Source organism: Canis lupus, chromosome 17 (genome assembly GCF_003254725.2).
Source record: "Canis lupus dingo isolate Sandy chromosome 17, ASM325472v2, whole genome shotgun sequence".
Lineage (NCBI taxonomy): Eukaryota > Metazoa > Chordata > Mammalia > Carnivora > Canidae > Canis > Canis lupus.
This window is the reverse complement of record NC_064259.1, coordinates 23514594-23540461: the sequence shown is the minus strand read 5'-3', so window position 1 is coordinate 23540461 and position 25868 is coordinate 23514594. Positions and strand designations below refer to the sequence as shown.

The following is a 25868-nucleotide window of genomic DNA, read 5'->3' as shown; positions in this document are numbered from 1 at the left end:
AGTTGAATTTCTGTCAAATATTTATTAGCTATTTGAATTTCTGCGTGTGAGTGTGTGTGGGAGGGTGTAGTGGGGGAAGAGCAAAATTAGGATCTACTTATTTTACACGGGTCTTTGTTTTGTACTCATTTTCCTTTTGGTGGGGGGAGGGGAACTTGTGTTACTCTTTTGATAGTAAATATATTATCCTTAGTCTTATCCTGACTTATTCCTACTGAACTGGTTTTATCTCCCTATGATCAGTAAATGTTTCTAAAGGTTTCCAAGCCATCTGGCTAATTGTCCATTTTCGAATTGGGCCAGAGAGAATTATTAAGCTTACAAGTCTAATAAGGTCCCCGAACTCCATTCCTTTTTCCCATAAAAAAAATCTGGAAACATTAGCCATCCTCCTATCTCTGGCACAATGTGAAATCTCTCCAGGATTGATCAGAACTTCCAGGAGGTGATAGAGATTGTCTGCAACACCTTTTGTCTGGGCTCAAATGTGGGTGTGGGATGTGAAGCTAAAGAGCACAGCCAAGAGTCTAGGACTGGGTCAAAAGGAGGCTGACACCTGGGTCCAGTGTTAGATCTGGGCCCCGTTCCTCTGGTTCCTCTGCTTGTTCTCCCTCCCAACTGGGTACTTAACTTCTTGCTTTGATAACCTAATTTGTGTTTCACTGGCTCCCAGACTGACAATGTATCAGGCACTCTCCACCTTTGTAAGGCTTGGAACTCAAAGCTCAGGCCTCTACTGCTGGCCTGATACTGGCTAGTGGGCTGCCAGGATCTGCACGCCCCCGCTCCCACTGCCACTTTTCCCTGAGGCATCCCCTTCAGCCCCTCTTGTCATTGGTGACACAGCTCTGAAAACAACCAGCGCTGAGGCTGTGTCTGGATTCCAGATCTTTTCCAGCTCCCCACAAAACTCTTATTTTTCCTCGTAGGAGTGGTATGGACTCTTCTCTGAAATTTCAGAACTCAGACCTCTTAATGGTTGGGCCCAAATTTTGTCCTGCATTTCCTTGATTTATAATAATAATAATAATAATAATAATAATAATAATAATACATTATTATATATGGTGACACAAATAACATTTACTGAACACATACTGTATGCTATGCATAGTGCCAAGTGGTTCAGAAGCACTCTGTCGTGGCATCTTCAAGACAAGCACATAACATTGGTTCTATTACTCTCTCCACATCAAAGACAACGACAGTGAAGCTTAGAGAAGTCAAATAGCATGCCCGAGGTCACTATGGTGGTAGTAGGTGCAGGAGCTGTGAGTTGATTTCAAGTCAGCCTCATGTCTAAGCCCAGGATCTAAATTCCAAGATGATAGGGCACCATCTGGGATTCTCCATCTGGCTTCCTTTTCCTAATCTCACGTTCAGCCCCTTTTTGAAACCCTTATCTTCTACCACATATCTCTATAAACAAGGATAATGCAAACAGGAGGAAGCTCTGGCTGCCATTTCATTCTGCTGGGGTGACTTCAGGTTTTCTCTTCCCTGATCCTGCTTGTAATTCCCACATGACTTCCAGAGAGCTGGGCTAGGTTCCTCTTCTTCAGTGCTCCCCTTGTAGGACAGGGGCCCCACCAGCCAAATGTGTGTTTTCCTCTTTGGAGTGACACTCTCCTATTTGCTCTTGGAGTGGATGTCCTTCTACCGACTTCGAGCTTCCCTCTTGCTCTTGCCAGCAGAATGTGTCACATTCTGGAGTTTTTCTTAGCTTAGTCTTAAATCTGCTCCACTTCCTCTCCACAGGGTAACGATCTCAGTGTCTTTATCTTTGACACCTCCTTGACAATTAGCAACCTATAAACATGTCTTCCTCAAGCCCTTTCACCTTAAAGGTGAGTTCAACCTATTGTGGATAAAATTGCTACTCACCATGGACGGGAAAACTGCACGGATCCACAGACGTGGGAAGTGGGGAAGCCACAGATAGATTCCCCAGCATGTGTGGTAACAGTTCTCTCCTCCCCCCCAGTGCCCGTTGCAGAGTCTGGAACCCAAGTATTACCTGCCTGCACCCCACGCCCCTCCCAGAGAACCCCACTGTACCCGGAAAGGTAATTTTTGTACCTGGTTGTATTCCTTCACTTTCATATTCTGACTGCAGCAACTTCTTAGTAGTGGCAAATGAAATAGTCACTGTTTCCACAATTTGCAAGTGATTCCAAATTCCATGGTATATAATAAATTGTCATTTTGCTGAGATAAGAATTTGAAAGTCTCACACTATTAGGCTGGGTGTGGTCCCCAGTCACTTAGTGAATGATTTGATGTTTTCCACATATTGTGGCAATGCATTTTACAGAAGTAATAACATGCTTCAGCAGTATTCATGGATGTGAGTATTCCAGAAGTCTCTGGATGCATCTTGTACTGAGAGGGAGAGAGAGAGAGAGAGAGAGAGAGAGAGAGAGAGAGAGATCTATTCTGTTGCAAGGCCCAGGGGAAAGTGATGTCTCTCCTCCCCACCCACTGCTGATCTGTTGCTGAGCATAAGCAGTTAGCAGGGGATTGACTTCACCTGCCTACAACACCTTTCCTAGTCCCTGACAGGACCTCCCTAGAAGTCAGGATCATTCTTTGTACACACTTATAAGTGATTTAAGTAGTATCATCCAATTAGCTCATGTTTCATTCACATGCTCCAAATATTTCTAAAGCTCAGTCCTGACCGCTTCTCTTGGGCTGCTTGATATAGGGCATGTACATTATCTTGACAAGAATGGAAACCTTTGGTTAACATTTAGAGATATTCAGAGAACTGAGGAAATATTCTCATTTTCCATCCAGGGGGTTTAATGTTGTGTAGACGCTGCATGAGTGTAAACCATTTATATTGAGTATGACCTTTTACCCAGCAGGCTAGAAGGTTTAGTTTCTCATACCCCTAGTACTAGCAGCCATCATGTCCTGGTGCTGCCCAAACTCCCCAGCAACAGCAAGACCTGGGAGGTTTGGGAGAGATTAACTATCACTTGTAGAAAAAAGAGTCCATTATCTTGGAAGCCACTCTTGGAGTCATTGCTGAAAGCAATTTCTCAGGGTTTGTGCTCAAACCTTAGGAGGCTCCTCCTGCCACTATGATTGAAGGGGCAAGGGATGGAGCCAAGCCGTCTTGGTCGGCAAATACCATCAGTCATGATGAGCCACTAATCCTGATGAGGCTTCTGATAAGGCTCTGGAATGATGACAGATGAGGCCACGTACAGCAGTTAACTCCGTCATTTGTAATCATTACTTTTTGGCCATTCAATAACCATCCCGTGAAATTATTTTCTGAATTTCCCAGAGTAGAGGAAGGAGCTGAGTTTACCTCCTTTTTTTTTTTTTTTTTTTTTTTTTTTTTTTTTTTTTTTTTAAGCATCTCTTCAGTTAGAAACGCTTGAAGGGAACTTTGTATGGCCCCATCAGATCCAACTTCAAGACCCTTATTCACTTGAATCACCTACTTTATGTGATGATGACACAATGTTGGACACACCTGTTCTTTTCTTGACTACCCACAGAGTAAGCCCCAGGATTCCTTCTGTGGCTAACATCTCTGTTGCTACTCTGAGATGCCCTGGGGGTAAGATGTAGAGTGATGGCATTCTCTGTTGCTTCTCACAATGTGACTCTGGCCACATCTCTTGGCCCAGAACTTCCTTTCCTAGTAGTGACCATGGTCATGCATATGCTGCAAATAGCCAACATTTGTGCAGAGATACCAAACTATTGACCCCTGAGCACTCAGGGAGGCTGAGATAAGGAGAGACTGAAGCCCTTGGACCACTTTCCCCTAATTGCTGATACCCTCTTCTGTGTACCCCAGTGGGCCATGTAAATGTCATTTTCTCGTGTGTCACAATGTGTAAAAAGGTTTAGAAGCATTTGATTTTTATTTTCCTCCTCTGTGAATTGTTTTTTTTTCCAAAAAAATGATCTTATAAGACCATTGTGAGGATCAAAGGCTTGAATGCACATGAAGGAGATTCTATGAGCTGCCATACATTTGTTGATGTATCACTGGGCCACAGAGAGATAGGACTCTGTCTCCAGTTGACCCTCATTGGCTGTCCTTTTGAGATGGGGATAGAAGTCCACTTTTTTTTTTATTCCACTTACTTTTAAATCTTTTCCAAGCCATGAAATCAATGTACTGCACTTATTACTTAGGTTTGAGCACTGACATAACACAATTTCTACACTCTTTGGTTCTTGTGACTTCTTTAAGGCATCTGCCAGGGCAGAAGCTCCTCACCCCTCTGCCCACTGATGCTGAGGGCACACAGCAGTGTACCTGCCTCCCGCAGTCTCCCTGCATTGACATCCTAGCTGCTCCCAACTCTGCCCAGACCAAAGCCTCCTGCTGAAGCTCTTCCTCCTTTGAAGCCTGCGTTGCCTTGGGCTGTAGGCTCATGCCCTGGGCTGAGAACTTCTCGAGTTTCTGAGTTTCTGATCCGTGGTTTTCGCATTTGTGCTTCAAAGTGTTAGCTGCCTGGTGTTGGCCTCCCTAGGTGGTTCCAGAGAATGGCTTTTCTAAGCCCTGCAAACAGAGATCTCATGGGTGGAAAGGAGATCTCTCTAGCCCTTCTCAACATACCTTAAGCCAGATGCTCTAAGTATGAAAACCAAGTGTGTGAAAACCGAGTTATAGAATAACAGACCATAAAATGTCAACACTGGTTTCTGGGTGCCGGGGGTAGGAGTCATACTTATTTTCTTCCTTCAAACTTCCTGGCTTTTTCAGATTTTCTGTAGTGAAACTGAAAGTGTATTTTAAAATATATCTCTAATAGATGCACTCAAGATGTGCTTCGTGAAGGCAAATAGCAGCTCCGACATTCCTTCACACTTGCTGGCTCCAAATTACTGCCTCTGCTTTCAGAGCCAGGCAGTTCGGAATGGGTGGAAGCCGGAGGGAGAGGGTGGAGGCAGCCTTGTGGGCCATTGAATTTCCTCTTTTCCGACGTTTCTCTGGCAGCTAATTCCAGGGTGCTCATCTGTATGGTGGTGGCATGACTTTCATGTTTTCCCCAAGGTGTTTTATGGCCTTTTTACAGTGGTACTTTGAATAACTTTCTCTCAGTAACTTCCAAATGGTGAGAAATATCAGATGATTTCCCTTCTCCCTCTGCACTCTTCTCTTTGTTTCTGCTCACTCCTCATTGTTAGTCTCTTCACCGCCTCTTCCCTCACCTTCCTCCCTCTCCTTTTCTCTTTCCTCCTGCTGCCCCCACTTCTCTCTCCACCTAATATTTAAAGCAAAATAAAATGTGGTGGTGAGAAAGGAAGGCTTTGGTTGTGTTGGCCTGGGCCCTGGTGGGGGGAAAGCAAATACAGGGTTATCATCAGGAGTTAGATGACTGCTACAGTGTTGCATGGGCAGCTTCATCCCTTTGTTTTCCAGAAGATTATTCAGTTTTCAGACCTCTAACAACTTGATGTGTCTTCATTTGACTTTATCCTTAAGGCCAGGGTTAGAACTGCCTGAGAAATTGATGCTTGACCTAAAGTGGATGAGTAGAGTTAGTTCAAGGGAGTGGGATGGGGGTGGGGGAAGGTGGGGAGGCCAGACAGGAAAGGAGTCTATTTGAGCCCAAATCTATCTCAATCCAGAGTATATCTCCTCCTTATTCACCAAAAGAGGGGAGAAGTGTTACGGAGGACCCCTGCCATAAGGACCGACCAGTAATGCCACAGTCCAACTTAGAACCTCTTATAGATTATGTCTGTTGCCCTGGAGAACAGAGATACTGAGTTACACACAAAAGAGAGGTTGATCAGATCACAGATACCTGTAGCATCTTCCTGAGGGCAGAGCTTCTTTTGGGTCAACCTGACAGGTCACCTGGAACTGTCACAGGCAGGACAGTTCTGTCCTGTTGGTCATCCTTCTGCCTTTTCTCTGATGCTCAGCCTGTTGACTAAGCTTCCTGTAGGGAGAAGGCCTGGAATCCAGATGCCAGGGCTCAGTCCTTCCCTTTGGTGTATGACTATGTGCTTGTATTCTGTGGATCTAATCCCCTGGGCTTTCCTCCTCAGCGCATCCTCCATCAGACTGCTAGGCTTCTGGCAAATTTCACTGTCTGTGTCCTTCCCCTGGTTCAGCCAAATCCCCATCTATGGGAAAGGCACCAGGCTGGGTGGTGATCTCCATGGAAACAGTGCTGGCTGAGCTTCAGGTCATGAAGAGCCTGCTGCCCTGACTGAAAGCATATGTTTCCGTTGACCTTCCTGGTTGACCTGAAGGGAATCTCACCCTGAGTTAGGAAGATGATACAGGTATCTGTGATCTGATCAATCTCTCTTTTGTGTGTAACTCAATGTCCCTGTTCTCCAGGGCAACTGACATCATCTCCAAAAGGTTCTAAGCTAGACTGTGGCATTACTGGTTGGTCCTTACAGCAGGGGTCCTCAGTAACACTTTGCCCGTCTTGGTGGTGAATAAAGAGCAGATACTCTAGACTGAGACAGACTTAGGCTTGAATAGACCCCTTCCTTGTTTGACCTCCCTCCCCATGCCACTCCCTTGAACTGGCTAACTCCACTTATCCACTTTAGGTCCCAGCTCAAGCATCAATTTCTCAGGCAGTTCTACCTTGGCCTTAAGGACGAAGCCTAGTCTCTCTTTTATACATTCTCATAGGGCCATGTATCTCTCCTTCACAACACATGTCAATGTTGAGACATTACAAGGATTTGTGAGATGGTTGGACTGCATTCTGCTGCCTCACCATCCTCTAAGGTCCTCAGCCTATAAGCTCTAAGAGGGTAACATCTAATTCTGCTCCCTAATGCATCCTATCTGCCAAGGACAGAGTTTGGCACAGAGGAGATGCTCTCCATAAATATTCATTGAATTAATTAATCTTAGTTCCATTCTTTTTTAGTCCAGGACTTTGGGAAAGTTTCTTAATTTCTGTGAGCATCAGGTCTCTCATTAGAAATGGGGATAATAATCCCCCACTCAGAAAATTATAGGATTTATATGGGACAATGGTTATAAAGCACCCAGTGTGGGGCTGGCATATGTAATAGGTATATACATGAAGTACTGTTTTTTTTTCTTAGTTTCCTTATCATCCCAGAGTACTGCACAGCAGAGTAGCTTAAAGGTTTGAAGAGCAAAAGTACCTGTCTCCCTGTTTCTTTTCCTTCCTTCTTTCTTTATTACCTTCTTCTGTGGTTGGGTGAGGCATAGAATGAAGGGTCACAAGATCAGATTCTTATTTTTTCACTAGTGAGATGATCCTGGGTAAAGCAATGGCCTTTCCTGTGTTTCAGCTTCCTTGTATATGTGATAGGAAGACATAGACAAATGGTCTTTAGAGCCCTTCCCGACTCTCACCCGGGTTTCGGCACAGGGGTCAAGAGTAACACTGACCATGGTTGTTCACAGTGCAAGGTGAAAGGAAGCCAAAAGGCAGTGCAGCATTAGAATATGGAGAAACAAATTAGGCTATTGGCCTATTTTAATACAAGCTGAGCTTATTTTAGTAATACAGGTGAAGAATGTTTTAAAATGTGTCATCATGACAATGCCCCTTGGTAACAGCCCAAGGATTTCTAGTGTATCTTTCTTCAAAAGAGCCTGAGGGCTTTGTATACACTGTCTCATTAATTCTCAGAACATCCCTAAAGTCAGATGGAAAAGCATGATGAGTTCTGTTTTATATGCAGAGAAACAAAGCTTCAAAAAGGTTAAGTAGCTTACCCAAGGTCACGCAGTAACATCACTGCTCCCAGGAACCTGGGTCTCTATTTCGCACACCAGCCTGTTCACACATTCTGCTTCCATTCTCTGGAAATGAGTCCAGCCATGGGTGAGAGGTGTTTGTTCTCAGAAATAGTATTTGAAGTGCAGTTTCCTGCAGGATAGACCCTTTCCTGAAATGAGAGGGTGACAAGTAGATAAAGAGAGATTGAAAGGACTGGAAGTTAGTGGAAAGTGTTCTGCCCCTCTCCTTCCCCCATCCCAAGCATCCTCTCCCTGGACCAGCCAAGGCCCATCTCAAGGGCCAAGGATCAGACCTGGTGGTGGTTGCCATGGGAACAGTGCAGGTGCAGCTTGAGGCCCTGGATAGCCGGCTGCCCTGATTGAAGGTGTATATTTCCAGGTCACCTCCTGGTTGACCTGAAGTGAATCTGTCATCCTCAGGAGAATGCTACAGGCATCTGTGATCTGATCAATCTTTCTGCCATGTTTAACTCGATGTCACTGTTCTCTAGGGCAGTCAGCATCATCTGCAGGAGGTCTGTGTTGGAGAGTGGCATTTCTGGTTAATCCATATACAGGGGTCCTCAGTCATATGTTCTGTCCTAATACTAGCTATATGACCTCACATAGGAAAGTTGTGTTTTCTGAGCCTGAATCTTCTCATCTGTAAAAAAGGATAATTAATATGATTATTTTCAGGATTATGAGATGAATGACTCCAAAAGGCATCAGTGAGTCAAAAATCATGGTGATTATGTAAGTAGTTAATATCTACTCTCCTGGGCATGCCTGGGTGGCTCAGTTGGTTAAGCATTTGACTCTTGATTTTAGCTCAGGTTATGATCTTGGGGTTGTGAGATTGAAGCCCATGTCATCAGGCTCCACACTCAGCAGAGTCTGTTTCTCTCCCTCTGCCTCTGCCCCTCCCTCATGCTCACGCTCTCTCTCTCTCTCTCTCTCTCTCTCTCTCTCTCAAATAAATAAATAGATCTTTAAAAAATTTTATGAAATACCCACTCTCCTGTACTGGAACTTCTTCTTGTGAAAGGAGGACATCAAAAAAAAAAATGAAAGGAGGACATTCCCTCTCCAGAGTTTACCCAGGAAACTATTCCTTCCCAGCTTGAAACATCAGGTCAAGACAAGAGCCAGTTGTTCCTGGATAGTTTGGGTCTTCTTCAACCCACTCAGAAACTACTGGGCCCATTGGTTGGTGATTGTCCCTCTAGGCACTTTCTCATTTCACAAGGTCTTCCATTGATGGACTCCTTGGTTTTCTAGACTGCATGGTCTTTGTGTCACTTGCAGTACATTAATTATTTAGTGCCTGGTAAAGCTCTCTGAGATCACAAGATGAAAGGCCTGGTGGCAGTTCAAAGTCTTCCTTTTGAATATTATTCTACTCAGTGTATTTTGGGGGGAAGAAAATAGGTTTGAGATCACAGAGCAGTAAATTTCATAAAGAGTAGAATACAAGCAATCCACAGAAATGGACCTGGAACAGATAATCATGTTTCCCTGTCAGGTTTGGGGTGTGTGTGTGTGTGTGTGTGTGTGTGTATGAGTGTGAAGAATCAAGCTACCTAGGGAATGATACATTCTCTGTTGCTCTTGTAAATTAGTATAAGTGACAGTTGAGTTCACCCTGGATAGACAGGTAGAACCAGTGACTAAGTATACCTGGAACAAGAATTGCAGGACAAGAGAAGGCATTGCAAGGGTCACAGGCCAGTCATGAGCCCTTGCTTGGGTCACTGAGATCATCTCTATGTAAGTCAAAATGTAGCAGCTTAGAACACAAACTCTGAAGGAGGCAACATCAAATGTCATAGTGCCTTCATCATCTGGCTTTGGCTGTGAATTAGAAGCCGTTGATGGACCACATAAGCATGGTATCCCAACTGATTGGGAGCTGCATGAAGTCTAAGCCCCTGATTTGACCCTGATCTTGATCGTAGGAAGAATGTCCTACATGAGACAGAACAACAGCCCCTATGAGAAATTTTCTCTAATTTCTTCTAAATTTGTGAGCTTGAGATCTGTGAGTGACATTAACATATCTGTTGTCATGAACAACCAAGATAGTTTGAACAACATTTGATAAAGGACCTAAACACCACTATCCCAAGTAGTGATAAGTCTTGGGGATCAATGAGCAGGAGGGCCTAGTGGAGGTTTTTTTTTTTTTTTTTGGATTTTATTTATTTATTTGAGAGAGAGAGAGAGAGAGAAAGAATGCGCAAGTTGGGGGAAGGGGCAGAGGGAGAGGGAGAAGCAGACTTCCCACTGAGCAGGGAGTCTGATGTGGGGCTCCATCCCAGGACACTGGGATCATGACTTGAGCTGAGGGCAGACATCTAACTGACTGAGCCACCCAGGTGCCTTCAGTTGAGTTTTGTGTCAGTCCATTCTGAATCCAAGCTTGGGGGTTTTCTTTGATGGGGCTCAAGCTCAGGGAGGATGGAGAACATCAGAGAGGGAGGGATTTCGTCTAGAACTTAAAGGAAGGACAGGGTTTAGGAAAGCATTGGTTAAAGAAGGATGTTCTAGGCAGAGATCAGTTTAGGCAAAAGTTTGGAGACATGTGTACTAGAGATCACAGAATGTGAAAGGATTCTGAGTTGGAAATACAGCCGAGAAAGTAAGTTGTGGCAGAAGCATGAAGGCTTCAGCTTTACACATTTCAGCCATTTTTGCAGAAACCCCTTTGTGATGCCTTTTTTGGTGTGGGTCTCGTATACCCTGAAGATAACCGTCTCCTCAAGGGCAGGCACCAGGCTAATAATTTCTTTCACATTCCCTCAATATTCCTTAATGCCTGCTTTTCCTGACTGACAAATATGGTTCACCGCTGAATGAACTCAGCAGTTCATTCATATACACGAATCCTTTTGGGGTTGGGGAGAGACAAAAAAACATATTGCAACTATGACTTTCAATAGTACAAGGGACTATTATGGGAAATAATTTTTGCTTCAGGACCTGAGCTGCAAAGAAAGAGCACAGACCTTCTTGGCAGTGTGGGAGTGGAGCTTGGAGAAAGACAAGGTGGAGTGCAGGCCTTTGGGTTCCATTCACATTCCCCCCACCCCGCCCTGACACTAATAGCCCCTCTCTGAATGAGCCAGCTGGAAGGAAATGGAAAAGCAAAGCATGGTGAATCAACTCCATGGGAACCAGAGAGGACCTATCGTGAACAGTTGATCCAACCCCCTCATTTTCCAGGCCTAGCGAAGGTGTGGAAGGTCTGTGGGTTTAGGACAAAGGACACATCTGCACATCTCTCCCTGTCTTTTCTCTGAAAATCGCATCTCTGTTTTTCAGCCTAGATGAATTGCCTGTTACAACGCCACCATCACTGCCGACACTAGTAGACATGTAAATTCACTGGGAGGGTTTCTTTGGCTGAGCAGGTGTGGGCTCAGCCTGCTGCATACAGAATCGGCTTCCTCGGGCTGCTGGAAACCAGTCAAGGAGGCCTGCCCTGTGTGTCTGCTCACCACCACCATTCGACATTCGGGCCACTATTTATTTGACCACATTAAGCTTTGCTTTGTGTGACACAAAATCATTGTAAAAGAATACATTATTAAGTGTGTTTTCAAAGAAGGGAGGAAAACTAGCAGGCTGTCACTGATTGTTTTATTGTCAGAAGGAAAATGAATAAGTAAAATGTGTATGAGGCAAGGCAGGAATAGTTCCAAGGAGTATTTGGAATAGAAGCATTTTTTACATTTTATTGATGTAGATTTGTAAAACATGCTTGCTAGTGACCCCAGGGCATTTATATAAATAACTATCACACACAAATAGCTCTTGATTATTTATACTGAGGTGAGTATGATATATTTACTTTATTATGTACATTGGCTTAAGAATAAGTGGACCCACAGTAAGACATGTGAAATAAAGGCTGGAAATAAAGATATTGGCAATTGACTGGATCTGGGGTAGTTGAGTTTGTGGACAGTTGGTGGAGTTAATAATTAACTGATGAATAACACAGAAACAGCTTTTTGGGAGCACTTTTAATTTCTGGACATTGTATCTGAAACCCCTGGACATAGGAAAGGAACCAAGACTCCTATTCATTTTGGATTCTGAAGCAGAAATAGAAGCATAAAACTAAAAGACCAGCATAACTGATATTTAAAGAGTAGATCATGCGTGCATTAGCTCATCTGGCCCTTACAAAACCCTGGGGGTTGGTACAACATACGTTATCCTTGGTCTTATCTTTTTGGGAACATTTAGGTTCCACAGAGTATGTGATTAGCATGAAGCCCAGCAGCTGGTAAGCACTAGAGCTAATACTTTTTTGAGGGCGCTGGTTTCATTCATTTGAAATATATCTACTAAGTGCATACTATGTGCCAGGCATGGGGAGTTGTCAGTGGCTTGTGCAGGAGATACACTATAATGAGTAGATGTAAATGTGAGAAATAATAAATGCAGCTAAAGGGCATAGGGAGTGCGTTTACAGGGTGTGCTGTTTCTGGAAGGTTAATCAGGAAGATCTTTCTGAGGAAGTAACATTTGGGCAGATACCTGGGTGGAGAGGGAATGGCCATGTGCCTCTGGGAAGGAGGAGCTCCAGGCTGAGAGAACCATCAATGCAAAGGCCCTGAAGTAAGGGGTTTGCTTGGTAAGTTTGAGGGTTGGCAATGAGGCCTGTAGAACCAGAGCTCCACAGGCAAGGGAAACATGGCTGGAAATGAGGTCAGATTATGTGGGGCTATCAAGGGCTAGGCCACAGCAAGAAACATGAAAGCCGTTTCAGGGCTGAAGGGATAGTCTACACGCTGGTGGAAAACACCCTGAAAATGAATAATCACAGAAGTAGGAGGCCAGTTTGGAGGGTAGCACAGTAATCAGGGTGAGTGGTGATGGGAGAGAAATGGAAGGGCTAAAATCCAGGTAGAGCCAGCAAGATTTGGTGATGAATTGATGTGAGGGTGGGAAAAGAAAGAAGTCAGGGATCCCTCTCGGTTTTGCTCTAAGCAACCAGAAGGATTCTGATCACTTTTTGGGATGGAAACACCCGAGTTTAAGCGGGGGACAAGTGTTTAGTTTGGCACATGTTACGTTTGAGATACTTATCAGGCAACAAAATGGAGATTTCAGACTGGCAGTTGGACATATATGTTGCTGCTTAGGGAAGTTGGGTTAGGTGATCTTTAAAGGAATGATACTGGGTGAGATAACTTTGGGAGTGAGCTTAGATGGAGAAGAGAAAAGGCCCAAACTTCCCTACTTTTAACAATGGTCAAATAATAAAACAAAGATAACCCCATCCCCTGACCATCTGTGTTAAAACCAAAAATAAACACTGAGCATATTTAACATATCAGGCAAGGAAAAATTCACTGAGTAGTTCTGTAATGAAGAAAAATCACAGTTTTTAAAGCTTTAGGAACAGGGTTCTTTGGTGGTCATTGACAAGTCAGAATTAGGAATCAGCAATTTGGATGGGAGAGAATGAGTTTCTAAGTATGCAAGTGTTGTGTTAAAACAAATTCCCTGCTCATTGGTCAAGAGTCTCTAGTAAGGTCTAGGAAGTTCTAGTGCCCTGGGGTCACTTGAAATTCATTGTCGTTGATCACTATCAGCTGGGTAAAACCACTGTGATGAAATTCAGTATTCAGCATGAAATTTTCTACACAGTTGCTGCTGGAAAGTTGAGAATAGTTTGGGGTTTTGGTTTTTTTGGCTATTGTTGTTTTGGTTTTCTGTTTTTGTGTGTTTGTGTGGAGCAGGGTAAAGGCAGTTGTTTGTTTTTGTACAGATGGAAAATGGGGAGGATCTGGCAAAGAACAATAGAGAGGACCTGCCATAGGAGTAGGAGGTGAGGACTGAGGGCATCCAACGTCTATGTGGTCACCAGGATGTGAGGAATCCAAGAAGCAGGGAGAGGTCAGCGGGCTCATGTGCTGCCAAGAGGTGTAGTAAGAGGAAAACCAGGACTGTCCATTGTATCAGCAGCTTAGATCCCCAGTGACCTTGGCCTGGGGTAGTGAAGACAACCTTTATTTTGTTAAGTTAAAAAGAAAAGGGGAAGGAGAAAATGGAAACCAGAGCACAGACAAATCATTTAAGAAATTTAGCTGTAAAGGAGAACAGAATAGCAGGATAATGGTTGAAGAAAAGTGTGAAGGTCTAGGAAGGTTTTTTCTTTTTTCTTTAAAGATGTCATATGTTTGCTATGGATGAGATTGACTTGGTAGAGGGACATTGTTGAGGTAGGAGACTGCGGGAGGTGGGGGTGGCTGTTGCAGCAGCAGATTCCTGGAGGAAGGTAGGTTGAGCACCTAAGTGGAGAGGTTGCTGCTGCTTGTGAGTGTAGACGGTATGTCCATTGTAACAGGAGGGCAGTAGTGTATACAGGAACTGATACCTACAAGTTGGTAGATTTGCTTCTCTTTTCCCAGTGGAATGAGAAACAAGGCCACTGCATGAGAATGTAGTGGAATAAGGAAATTAGGGGCTTGAGGTGTAGGTGGTGCTGGAGAGGTGGAGGGTGCATTGATCTCAGCAGGGAATGCAGGAGGATTCCTGGGGAGAACTGAGGGTCCTCTGGAGGTTTGCTGTCATGAATTCAAAGTGAAACTTGTCAGCATAATGGTGTGTCCCTCTTCCCTTTTGCTTCCCTCCTCTCCCACCACCATGCTCAGCTGCTCATGACAATTGTGAAGGAAGAATGAGGCAGAGGGATTGTGGTTGTTTGCAAGGGAGTTATTACAGTGATGGACCTGGCATCTGTAGTAGACAGAGGAGCCTTGAGAGGTTGGGGGTTTCACTCTAACCAGACACCCTGTGCAAAGGGCTCAGGATGCCACCAGGAAAAAAAAAAAAACCCGAAAACAATCTTACCCACCTCTGGTGATCTCGGCCATCACGGGCCAGCCTCCCTTGGGCACCTGGAAGCTTCTTGCTCCTGCTTTCTCTTCTCCTTTCCTTTCCAGCCTTCTTTCCAGGGTCCAAGATATACTATTCTTGAGCCAGTAGGCCTTACTTCATACCTCCACCCCATACATACATGCTCATGAGGCCCATTTCACTCTGGATCCTCATATTTTTAGAGGCAAGCACCAAAAAGCCAAGACATTCTCTTGCTTAAATGGATTGCATCTCGTGGCATCTGTGCTTCTCTGTGCTAGAAACCCCCCTTGCCACCCTTGCCAAGGGTGAGGAAGAGGAGGAAAGAGGGCATGAAGGAAACAGAGATCCTCTTCCCTGCACTTGTTAGATGCAGAAGTACTTTCTTCTTTACATTTTAAATTTATGCAGATTCTGTGAACTTTGGCTAGAATTCATATCTATCTCAATGCTTCAGATTTTGGCAAACAGCTTCATTTAGGTGGGCTGTATTATTCTTGGTCTTTAACTTCTTCAGGTGAGGAGGCCCATCCTTTTGGTTGACCTCGCATGCAGCAAATCACTACCTGTCTCCCTGTGGGAGCCACGTAAGCCCAGCCTCCTGGCAAAAATTCCAGGAGTTAAGGGCAAAATCCATATTTCTGCATTTTCCCTGGTATTCATCTTTGAAGATGCCCAACAATTGGTTGACATTTTTGGATCGAAAAGGCTTTAAGCCTATTTTAGGGATGACCCACAGTGATGCCCGTCACTACTTGCAAGGCCATGACTCAGCCCTCACAGCTCTTTCTTTTGAATAATTTCAGATATTTTTTGTCCCTCAATATATAACCTGGCCCTTGGTCATACTGAAAATCATCTGCCATTCTGTGCCCACACATAGATTCATAAGTGCTTCCTGAAGTCTAGCACCATCCACTTGGTGCTTCTTATCCAGGAAAAAGTCAGTACCATTCTCAAACTGTGTGGTTAAGAAAAATGACCTTACTTGGAAGCATGGAAATATTGCCGAGATTTGATCTTCCTCCCACTTCTAAACTACATGAATTTGAGCTATGTTGATGACTCAGACCTAGAGACGCAAACTTATTCACATGGAGGTCATTGCTGGGGTTTGGCTGTCATGAATTCAAAGAGCCCTCACGCAGTTGCCCTGTTTTGGGGCATGCTCAGTGGTGACATCTGGCCTTAGCCATTGCCCTGTGGAGGTCCAAAGCCCAGTTAGAGAGTTGCAGGACCCCCTGCATCAGTTTGTGGGAGTCCAGAAGGGTGGCGGAAGGACTGTAGGCTATAGCATCAGGCTCACCTGCTCTGCTGACTCGGTTCTCCTGCCTGCTGGCCATGTGGCCACAGTCCAGGTGTCAAACTTCCCTCAGCCTCAGTGGTTTCCCTGGCTGCAAGATGAGGACCAATAAAAGTGCAATTCACAAGGTTCTTGTGAGAAATGAATGTAATTGCTCGTTTAAAATGCTTAGCAGAGTGCCTGGTCCGTATGTGTTCAATTCATATTATTATTATTATTATTTTCAGTCCAATAAACCCCAGTCCTGCCCCCAAGTAGACCTGTGTGGTTTAGGGCCCATCTATAAAACAGAGCTGATGTAAAAGTAACATCAGACGGCTTCTCCCTGAAATATATTGGCAGAGCTCCTTCCTGTCCCCTTTCAGCCCATGTCCCCCGAGCCATATGTAGAAATGTTAGCAGAAAGATGGATCTGGGCACCAACTAATTCCGTTCCGATTTCTTTATATCAGATGGAGGAGAAAAGTAAAAAACTCTTCCTAGGTCCACAGAAGCCAGCACTTCCTACTCAAATCTTTGGGAGTCAGAGATGAGGATGTCTCCTTTAGGAGGGTGACTGCAGGATGTCCATCCTGTTCTAGCTACAGGGGCACGTGCTCCCAGGTATGGTACCAGCAGGCCAAGCAGTGGAGGGGTCTGGAAGCATGAGGCTGCCACGATCACTCAGCACAGTTATTTCCTTAAGGCATCTGAAGAGGGCTTGCTGCTCACAAGGGGTTGGAAGCAAGAGAGCAGGCCCGGAGGAGCTGCTGCGGGAGGTGATCTGAAAGAAAGTGCAAAGCAGACAGACTGGAAAAAGGCTTTGACTGCTGCTTCGTATTCTTTCTTTTCTTCCACCTCTTTCTCTTCACCAAGTCCCTCCAGGTAGCTGAGGAGTTCTGTTTGAGAAGCAAACCAGCCAGCTCATGGTGGAGCATGGCCTTTTGATACTGGGCAAACCGGGGTTCAGCTCCTGATTCCTTCATTTGCCCCAGTTGTTCTATCTATAAGATGGGGGTGCTGGTGCTTATCTCACAGAGTCACGGTGAATATCTCTGTGGGATCATGGGCTAAGAGCCCAGCATCACGTGGCCCACAGAAGCTATGGAAGAAATCCTAGTCCCCTTCCTTCCCACTTCCCTTCACTTGGTCTTGCTACACATCTATCTACGAACCAGGGCTGATTCTCATCTTTAACAAAAAGGCTGTTCCTTCTTTAGCGAAAGCTTTGCCTGCCATAAAACATTAGCAAATTGTGATTGAGTTGGGGATTTTCTGGGAAGAACTGCATAAGAGCCTGTAACATGTGTTCATTTGATTTGTAGATATATTATAATTACTTTTCACCACACAAAACCCACTTGAGGTACTGTTAAGCGAAGGAATAATGCTGCTTTTGCTCCTTTTCTCTCAACCCTTCTTTCTTTCATGCAAATCAGAATGTTCATCCTTTGTGCCTCCCTGAACTGTTGGCTGTGGGAAAACCCATCACCTAGCTTTCTTTGTCCCCGAAAATAGCATAATTGTCAAAATATCGTAACTTCTGAGTGCGATTTCAGCCCTCTCATTGATAAGACAATAATAACCCAAGCAAACAACGTTAGATGAAATAACAAGTCTGAACATAAAGTAGAGTAGAGGCAGTATCTGAAGGAGATGAATTGAAGTTCTCTATAAAGTTGTACAAATTCTTATTAGGCAGAACAGACTTTGAATAGAGCAGTTAGACCAAGCCATTAAGTAACGTGTCTAGTTCTAGTTCGTCTCCCAGAGGTTTCTGGCAGGGCATTGGTCATGAGATTCAGACTTCTTAGATTTGGCTGCTTTGATAGGAAACGGGCACGGACGTGCTGAGTCGGTTCAATCTACTAGTGGCTCAGTCTTTTCCCATGCTTTTCCAGTGGATGACGTAAAAGCCCCTTACACACTTTTTCCTATAAGCCTTAAGAGTGACAGCTAGAAGATGTACCTGAGCACATGGATCAGTGTTCTCTCTGTTTTTGATGTCCAGGTCACAGCTCCTTGGAATCCCCAACAAGCCTGCCTTCTCCTCCTCCTGATCCTTTTGCATGGAATCTGACCTGGATAATGAAAGATTCCTTCCCTTTCCTGTCTCATCGCAGTCGATATGGTAAGTGTTTTTTTCTTTTCTTTTCTTTCTTTTTTTTTTTTTTTTTTTGGTAAGTGTTTTTTTCATAGTTATTTGTGATGTACAATCACCGTCTCCTAATTAGGGGAGCTGTGAGTTTTAGTGTCCTCCATCTTCTCCTGGCACACATTCCAGCCAGGCCTGGCCCCTCCAGACCCACAGGTGCTTTCTTTATTGTAGAGAAGACGACAGCTTCGTTGCTGCTGTACTCATCCCTAGCCTTTATGGTGTATCATCTTCCTGACACCCCGGACCAATCACTAGATGCCACACTCATTTGCATTTCGACTGTGGTTTCTAATTAGAGGGTTCTAACTCATGTGTGTTTCTAATGAGGGAGATCTCTTGAGAAAGGATTATTGTTCTGAAGGTCAAGGGTCTTCTGGGGCCCCAGAAGTGACTCACTTAGATTTGGGTAGCTCTTTAAAGTTACTTGGACATGTTCTTAGATATTAGTTCAGCTCATGTGGTTCTGCAACCACCTCAGAAGTAAGGAGGCCAGGTCTCCTTCCATTTTCACAGATGTAGAAATTGAGCTTAGAAGATGGCACAGAGTGGATTCTCTAACTACAAAACCAGAATTCTTCCCTTACATTCACTTTTCCTCCCAGGGAGCCACTTGCTCAGCCTGCTGCGTCATGGTCTAGGAGCCATTAGGAGGCTGAATTTATATGGTACAGAATTCCTCATTCTCTGTGCTAACACCTAACGTTCTGACAGCTCATAGAAACCGGGCCTCTGCAGAGGAAAGAGCAGGTTTGGAAAAGAGCTGATGTATTTCCAGGTGGACAATTTTCTTTTTCTCTTGAACTTCTCTGGAGTTAACCCCACAAGGGCAGGCACTAAGCTGAATTTGTTCCCCACTTTATTATATCACACAAAAGGTATTCATAAAGGCTTGTGCATGATGAATGAACACAAAAGGTTTCCAGGGATGGAACTTAACTCATGAGGTCTGATCCAATTAAGTATTTATGAAACGGGTAGAGCACTAAGTTCTAGATTCCCCTCTGGGCATATTTACCTATTCCTGATACTCAGTCTCTGCCATTGGACCTGAGTTTTTAAAAATGAACCTAACAGAGCTCTTCTACTCCCTCATGCATAAATGCAGCTGGTCCTGGTTCATATTAACTGTACATTTCATTTCAAACTTAAAAAAACAAATGCATCCAAAACCCTAGGGCAGTATAGGATTATACTCTGCTGGGATGTTTCTGCCACTTCTAGTGGGAGGGGAAGCCTCCCCAGTGGGAGAGGAAGATCAGTAGTTGTCAGAAGATTCTAGATAAGAATTACTTCTTGATTTTATTTAAGCCAGACATTGAGTGTCATTTTGTGATAAGGGCAAGTCTCTATAAATAATTGAAATCTGGTCCTTTGTATCGTTATTGCTTTGTAACCAGATTTGTGATACAACCCGTCTTTGGATAACATTTGGAATTTGCTCTCAAAGTCATTCAGTATCTCCACAGGATGACAACTTTTATAAAATGCAAGACATCCAAAAAAGGCAGGTATACCTTCTGCATGACACAGAGGGCATTCCATTTGTCCTCTGTAGAACATCCAGAAAGAGGTTGCAGGTTGAAAGGAGAGAGCCGCCGGAGTTTATTAAACTGCTACCTACCGCTGCTTGGCCCTCATACACCTACTTTCTCTTGCTGGGCCTCACCCTTCTGATCTATAAAATGAGGTAGAGTGGCATGCTGCCTTGGGGCAAAAGTATAGATCAGGACTATTCCCAGGATCCTTTTCAAACTCCTTTTCTGGCCTAGAATCCTTGAAAATTGCCTTCTAGGCGAGGAGAGGACCCAAACCATTGGCCAAACATTGCCCAAATGCTGGATGAAAATGCCAAAGGCAGTACCATTATTGCTGTTGATTCACAGGAGGAAGAACTGATCCTGGATTGGTGGCTCCCTAACTGAGTGCAGTGGTCATTTCAGAGTCTATCTTAAGTGTATTTAATTCAGCTGTGACCCACCTGCCTCCACCATCACCTTTGTGTGTCTGGTCCAGGACCAGACAGCCAGAGGGGATACAAACACAAAGGTAGGTAAGACCAAGTCCTGCTCTCTCAGGGCTCGGAGGCCAGAGACATAATTCCATACGCAGCTAGTTAGGCTGGCAGCCACAACAACAGCCTCTGGAGGCTGATCCCACAGTGCAGAGCAAACTGAAGGCCAGGACTCCTGTCCCCTGAAGGGTATTGGGGGAGGCTCAACCCACACATCTCTATGAACCAGACAGGCCAACAGGCTCACTGGCGATAAATCCACACCTTTCAACTGCCGTGAAAGACATTTTAAGAAATGTTAACAACTTCATTAATTTTAAGGCCTCAAACTTGGGCAGAGAAATTTGACTGGAAAATTGCTGCCTGAAGGGATAGTTCTTCAGACACTGAGAAGTAACTGAGTCTCAGCAAGTTGATGGGGGTGTTTGAGTGGGGGAGCCTAGCGCCTGCATTCTGGGGAGGAGACAGGAAGGGGTGTCCTGGAGGGTGGGACCAACAAGGGGTCAACAAGAGCGGGTGGCAACACCCTGCCCACAGGCATCGTGATGGACAGCGGCCGGCCAGCCCTCCCAGGCATCTGTCCAATCCTGAATTGAGTGTGGCTTTCTTTTCACTGGTGTTTTATGAGAAGGGACGAGGTGGAGAGAGGCTAACAAGATTTACTCACCCCCAGCCTGTAATTATCTGCTTGAGGAAAAAGTTTGACCTACCTTTTTGAAGTCTTCCCATATTTCTTCTAATTTACGTTGCGGCCTTTTATGTTGTGCAAAATATATTCTCTTCAGCGGCATTTGGTATCAGATTCCAGCTCTTTCTCGCTTCTTGTCTTGAAGGACAGCAGCCCGCTAATTTCATCATTGACAAGCAGAGAGCTACACATTCCTCCCCAAGGCTTCGAAGGAGGCGGGGGGGGGGGGGCATCAAAAGAAATACCTTTTTTTCCTCCTTTTATCATCAGCTCTGAAGCCTTAAGACTTATTTATAGGCTTGGCTAGAGGGCTGGGCTCTCTCTACCACCCAGATAAAAATCTGTTCCGTTCTGTAGCTTCAGGTGCTAAGAGATTGAGGCCCCTGGAGGCTGTGATCACCTTCAGTTCTAGAGCTACAGAAGCAGATGGTGTCCTGCCCAATTTAATTCACTTTGGCCCACTCTGGGTATGGGAAGAATCATATCAACATGTAAAACATAATATAACCAAAGGTTCTGCTCCAGATGAGGAGGAGAAAGAGAGTTCTTATGTATTAAAAAAACAAAAATGTCGCTATTTTGCAAAACTCTCACACCTCTTTCTCACTTAAGCTTGTTATGAAATAATTTTATATCCCATGTCTATAGGAGTGTAAATTGAGGGTCAAATAAGTTTATTAACATGCTCCCGTTATGGAGCAGGATGACAAGTAGAAAAGATTGAACCCAGATTGTCTGGCTCCAAGTTAGAGTGCTCTTTCTACTACAACACAAAGTTAATTCAAAGATGAAGTCTTCCCTCCATGGAGAGAGCTCTCATTTCCTGGACAACCTGGAGTTTGGACTGAATGAATAGTCTGATACCCAAGATCTAGGCAACTGTAGAACCAAGGCTTGATGTCCCCAAATTGAGACTATCCCAGGCAGTCTAGCTAATTCATCTCTTCGCATACATGGGTGCTATGGGCTGTCTTGTGTTCCCCACCATAGACTATGTTCCCTGTTGTAGGTTGAATTGTGTGCCCTCAACAAAAAAATATATTGAAGTCCTCACCCCTTGTACCTGGGAATGTGACTTTATTTGGAAATAGGATTTTTGCAGATATAATTAACTCGAGTCCATAATGCATTAGAGAAGGCCTTAATCCAATATAACTGGATCCTTATGAGAAGAGAAAACAGAGACATAGACACAGACATACAGGATGAACAGTATATAATGATGGGGGCAGAGATTAGAGTGATATATCTACAAGCCAAGGAATGCCAAGTATTGCCAGCAACCACCAAAAGCTGGGAGAAAAGCATGGAACAGACGCCTCTTAACGTGGTCAGAGAGAGCATAGTCCTGAAAATGCCTTGGTTTTGGGCTTCTGGCCTCCAGAACTGTGATAGAATAAATTACTGTCATTTCAAGCCACCCAGTTTGTAGTACTCTGTTATGTCAGCCCTAATAAAGTAATATAGTCCTTTGTCCCTCCAGCTCCCCAATGGCTACAACATCGATGCCTGGAAAAAGAAAGATTCCTCCTAACATTCAACATCAGAGCACAAGAAGCCATTGTTGGACTTTAAATCAAAGTTCTGTTAAAACTTTTTCTACTTTCAAGCCCATGGGATCCATACAATTTAAGGACTGGTACTATTGGAAAGAAAGAAAAAATTAGACTTTTTAATTACTCTCCTTGATGCCACTACCACCATCCACTAGTCCTATTAGTGTATCAATTTCTTTGATTGAAAAGACTGGGTAAATTAAACATATTAAAAAAAAAAAAAAAAACCTACCACAGAATCAAAAATGGAAAACAAAAAGGCCCACAAACCTCTTATGGGATTTGCTTCTTAGGTCTGGCAGCAAGTCAGTTTGATCACATTTCTGAAATTACATATCTAATGTGGCTGGATGTGATCACCTATTCCGCCCTCAAGTATGTGGTGTTAGTGAAAAGCAACTTCCACTTCCCTTGGGGATCACTGTCAGGTTTGAAAGCTTTCTTAACAATTCCTCTGCCCCGACAGGCCAGGCCTTTTTGTGTTCTCTTTCCACCCTGCTCCACTGAACTGAGAAGTCAAGTTCTTTCCTAGTCCATACTCTTGTATTTTAATCTACAACATGGTAAGCATGAGGCCTTTGGATATATTCACCAAAAGACTGAGTCCCAAGGTATACAGCAATGCTGACAATCATACACCACCAAGAACAGGATACAGCAGTCACCCTGAGGACTGCTGACCTGCTAGGGACCAATGAACCCAATCCACGAAAATTACATGAAAAGCAGATGGCTTAGGTGTTTCAAGAAAAGAGTTGTTTAAATGCTGCACATCATCATATATCTTACCTTTAAAATGAAAACACATAGGTCCACTCAATTAATACCAACAACTTCTCTCTCCATTAGTGGCAGATTGAGTAAAGAGAAGCTGAAAGGAAACAAAGCAGATTAAAAGATAAAAGAGTGATTGACCAACTGACACAAAGGCAAGAAAAGCAAGTCAAAAGAGAACCATTTAAAACATTTGTCACAGGGCTGCCTAGGTGGCGTAGTCCCTTCAATGTTCAACTCTTGATTTTGGCTCAGGTCTTGAGATCAAGCCCTGCATAGAGCATGTCATGGAGCTCAGCACAGAGCCCATTTGGGATTCTCTCTCTCTCTCTCTTTGCCGCTCCCCGTTCCTCTCTCCCTCAAAAATAAATAAATAAATAAATAAATAAATAAATAAATAAATAAATAGTCACAGACCTGGGGAAAGGCATTGCAAAGGGAAAAAAAAAAAAAAAAAGAGGGAGACAAATGAGAGGACAGAGACAGAGACACACAGAGATAGAGACAGATGAATCTGGAAAGGATCACTCGGGCCTGTCTGATCTCCTGTCCTCATATTCTTTCTCCTGCTAATGTGGTTGCAGCAATCCTACCTAGGCAGGTGGTTCTCTGATGCCCAGTCTAAACTTGACCTCTTCACTGAGGGTTGTTTCTGTATTCCTACCTGCCTGCATCATTTTCCCCTTAGTGTGTCTCTGATGCCACAGAGAATAGGAGGATGGGTATAAACATTCTTTGAATACCAACTGTATGTCTGGTTCTGTTCTAGGCATAGCAGTGATAAAGACAAATAGGGCACACTCCTTTCCCTCAAGAACTCTCAAGGAAGAGGCAGGCACAGATGACAGGTACGGAAACAGAGGTATCTTCAAAGCTCTCTGAAACATAGGGAAAGAAGGCCAGTTCTTAGGAACTGGCCTTAGAGGACTTAGGAAGTTAGATGTTCTGGAGATGAGGACAGGTCAGTTCAATGAGACTCTAAACTAATGAAAAGGGCATTCCAGGCAGAGGGAAGGAATGTGCAATTTCATATTCAGGACCAGGTCAAGCTCAGTGACACAGGATGTGGATTATCTGGGAGGAAGCAGCAGGGATGAGTCTGGAGAAATAATTACTTCTGGATATACTCAGGATTTAGAGATGATCCTACATATAGGTTGGCAAAGGAATGGAAGGATGGGAATCCAGGAGAGATTCTGGCTATAGGGTGAGCATAATGTAGTTGTCCATCCAGGAGAGTCCAGCTTGAGTAGTAGTTGAGTAGATAGACATTATATTAACTGAACTGGGAGGAGGAGAAACAATTGACAAGGAAAGATGGTGACCAAAACATCTAGAGAGGAGAAGATGGAGAGATCTATGCTGAGCAAGTTATATTTGAATGTCTTCAGGACATCCAGGTGAAGATGACAGGAAGTCGTAAATTTAGGTCTTGGCTTTGAGGAGAGAGGTGAGATGGAGAGTCATTAGCATAGAGGCTGTGGTTGGGGATGGTGATTGGAGGATGGAGATTCTAGATGTTGCGTGTAAGAAATTAGCAGAGGAATAGAAGCATGACACACATAAATGGAGAAATAAGAAATATAGGAGGAGAACCAGAACATGGTATAGTCACAGAAGCCAAGGCAATGAAAATTTTAGATACAGAAATAATCAACAATGTTGAAACCACTGAAGGATAAAGTGGAACAAGGACTGTGAGGGCCTTTTCTCACCCTTACATAAACACTACTGATGTTTTACATTCTTCCTATGCCCTATGTTTCCTACTTTCTTATTCCATTTTGCTCCCAACTGCTTTTTTTCCTTCCTTTGAACCTGTATCCCCAGAGCCCACCTGCTCCAGCTTGTAAGGCCCTGGTTAGCCCCTGCCTTCACATCAGAGCTTTCCCTGATACCCAGGCTACACTGATGTCTCTTTCTCCTTGGAATTTTTTAATGGAAAAATTGACAGAGTTTTTTGATAACATTGGGTTGGTATAATCCCCCCCTTCTTGAAATCTGAGAAGATTCCAACCTGTACAGGAAATGGTTATTTCTTGAACATCCCAAATTTTCTAAGAAACTCCATTGTATGATATCTATCATCAAGACCTGGGACTTCCCTGATGTTTCTTTTCAACCAAGTAACTTTCCTAGGTTATATTTCATCCCTTTATATGGGATGTATAAACTAGGTCAGCTGATGCCAGTCATAGACGAGTCTAATTTACCCAACTGGAGATATGTAAGACAACAATAAATCGCTTTTATCTATTATACATATATAAATATATGTAAATACATATATATGTATGTATCTCTCATGCACTTACTCACCCACCGAGTGTCTACAATTTGCCAAGCTCTTTGCTCCTGCCCTTCCTAGAGATTCTACCTTAGTTCACTTTTATTGTAGGTCTAAGATAGTCCCAAATATCCACCTGAAAGGTGCTTCTTAAATACTCTTGCATGATTGTTTGGTATATGTGTGCAATACCCTAGGGACTGATGATCCTACAAACCTAATAGGAAGGCTTACTTGGGAAATAAGACTTTTCAGTGTTAGCAAAGACATAATATGTCTATTAGACTAGTAGAGCTTCCTTTTAGAAACCTGTATAGTAAGCATTCCCTCCTAGCAGCTGGTTACCACATTAACCCCTAATTAGAAAAGCCTGCAAGGTCATAAACCTTACCATGTCCCCATTTTTTCACCAAGAAAAGTTGTGTAATGTCTTTCTGCAGTACCTTATATTTCTGATGTCACACTTTTTAGTGTGACTTATCTTAGTAATTTGTGGTCCTAAGTCATCATTATTCTGTGACTATAAGC

The 25868-nt window shown here is 43.8% G+C and overlaps 1 protein-coding gene across 1 annotated transcript in view; it reads left to right on the top strand.

Annotated features, from left to right (window-relative positions):
• ALK (ALK receptor tyrosine kinase) overlaps positions 1–25868 on the top strand; it is a 680397-nt gene that overhangs the window by 177240 nt on the left and 477289 nt on the right. The window contains exon 2 of the mRNA XM_035700451.2: positions 17878–17997. Coding sequence (XP_035556344.2) covers positions 17878–17997 — 120 coding nt within the window. The remainder of the gene's footprint in view (positions 1–17877; positions 17998–25868) is intronic.